This window comes from Penaeus monodon, chromosome 33 (genome assembly GCF_015228065.2).
Source record: "Penaeus monodon isolate SGIC_2016 chromosome 33, NSTDA_Pmon_1, whole genome shotgun sequence".
In the NCBI taxonomy this organism is placed as follows: Eukaryota; Metazoa; Arthropoda; class Malacostraca; order Decapoda; family Penaeidae; genus Penaeus; species Penaeus monodon.
Genome location: NC_051418.1, coordinates 29,064,458 through 29,065,051, shown reverse-complemented (window position 1 = coordinate 29,065,051; position 594 = coordinate 29,064,458). Strand labels below are relative to the sequence as shown.

The 594-nt window shown below is 35.4% G+C and overlaps 1 protein-coding gene across 1 annotated transcript in view; it reads right to left on the bottom strand.

Moving 5' to 3' along the window:
* Window positions 1-594, bottom strand: part of LOC119594207 (immunoglobulin-binding protein 1-like) — a gene marked incomplete in the record, with an annotated part of 9,232 nt that overhangs the window by 7,946 nt on the left and 692 nt on the right. Inside the window, 1 exon segment of the mRNA XM_037943278.1 lies at window positions 8-364. Coding sequence (XP_037799206.1) covers window positions 8-364 — 357 coding nt within the window.

The following is a 594-nucleotide window of genomic DNA, read 5'->3' as shown; positions in this document are numbered from 1 at the left end:
AACATACCTGTGGAGTTGGCATGCCCTTTTTAGGAGGCATTCTAGCCATCCTCTTCTTCTCCGCATCATCCTCATCCTCTTGATCTTCATTATTTGGCTCTGGAGGTAAGTCTACATCTGTGAGGCCATACTGTTTACACCTTGTAATATAATCCCTGAAATAAATACTTGACAGACGGAGTACTTCCATCCGCTCTATGTTTGTGCGTTTCAGTGTTAGAGAACCAAGGAGGACTGGAAGTAGGAGGAATTTAATGGAATTTGTTGACAGTTCCTCCAAAGTTTCATTGCTGCTGAACACCCCTACTTCTGAGACAAGAACTGTTGTCTTTATTAAGCCAGCCACAGTATCTTTTATCTTTTTCTGCAAGGGAAAGGAATATATTAATAAATACAACCACTGAGATCTATCTATTTAATATACTAAAGCAAATAAAAAGTTGTCAGATATATATCATGACTGTCAGTATAAGTTTGTCATGTATGAAAAAGCCATGTCAGAAATACAGTAACGTTCCTTAAAAAGATCATATGAAAAAATATATAATGAACATGAAAACTATGCAATATAACAATATAAAATAAACAATTTGT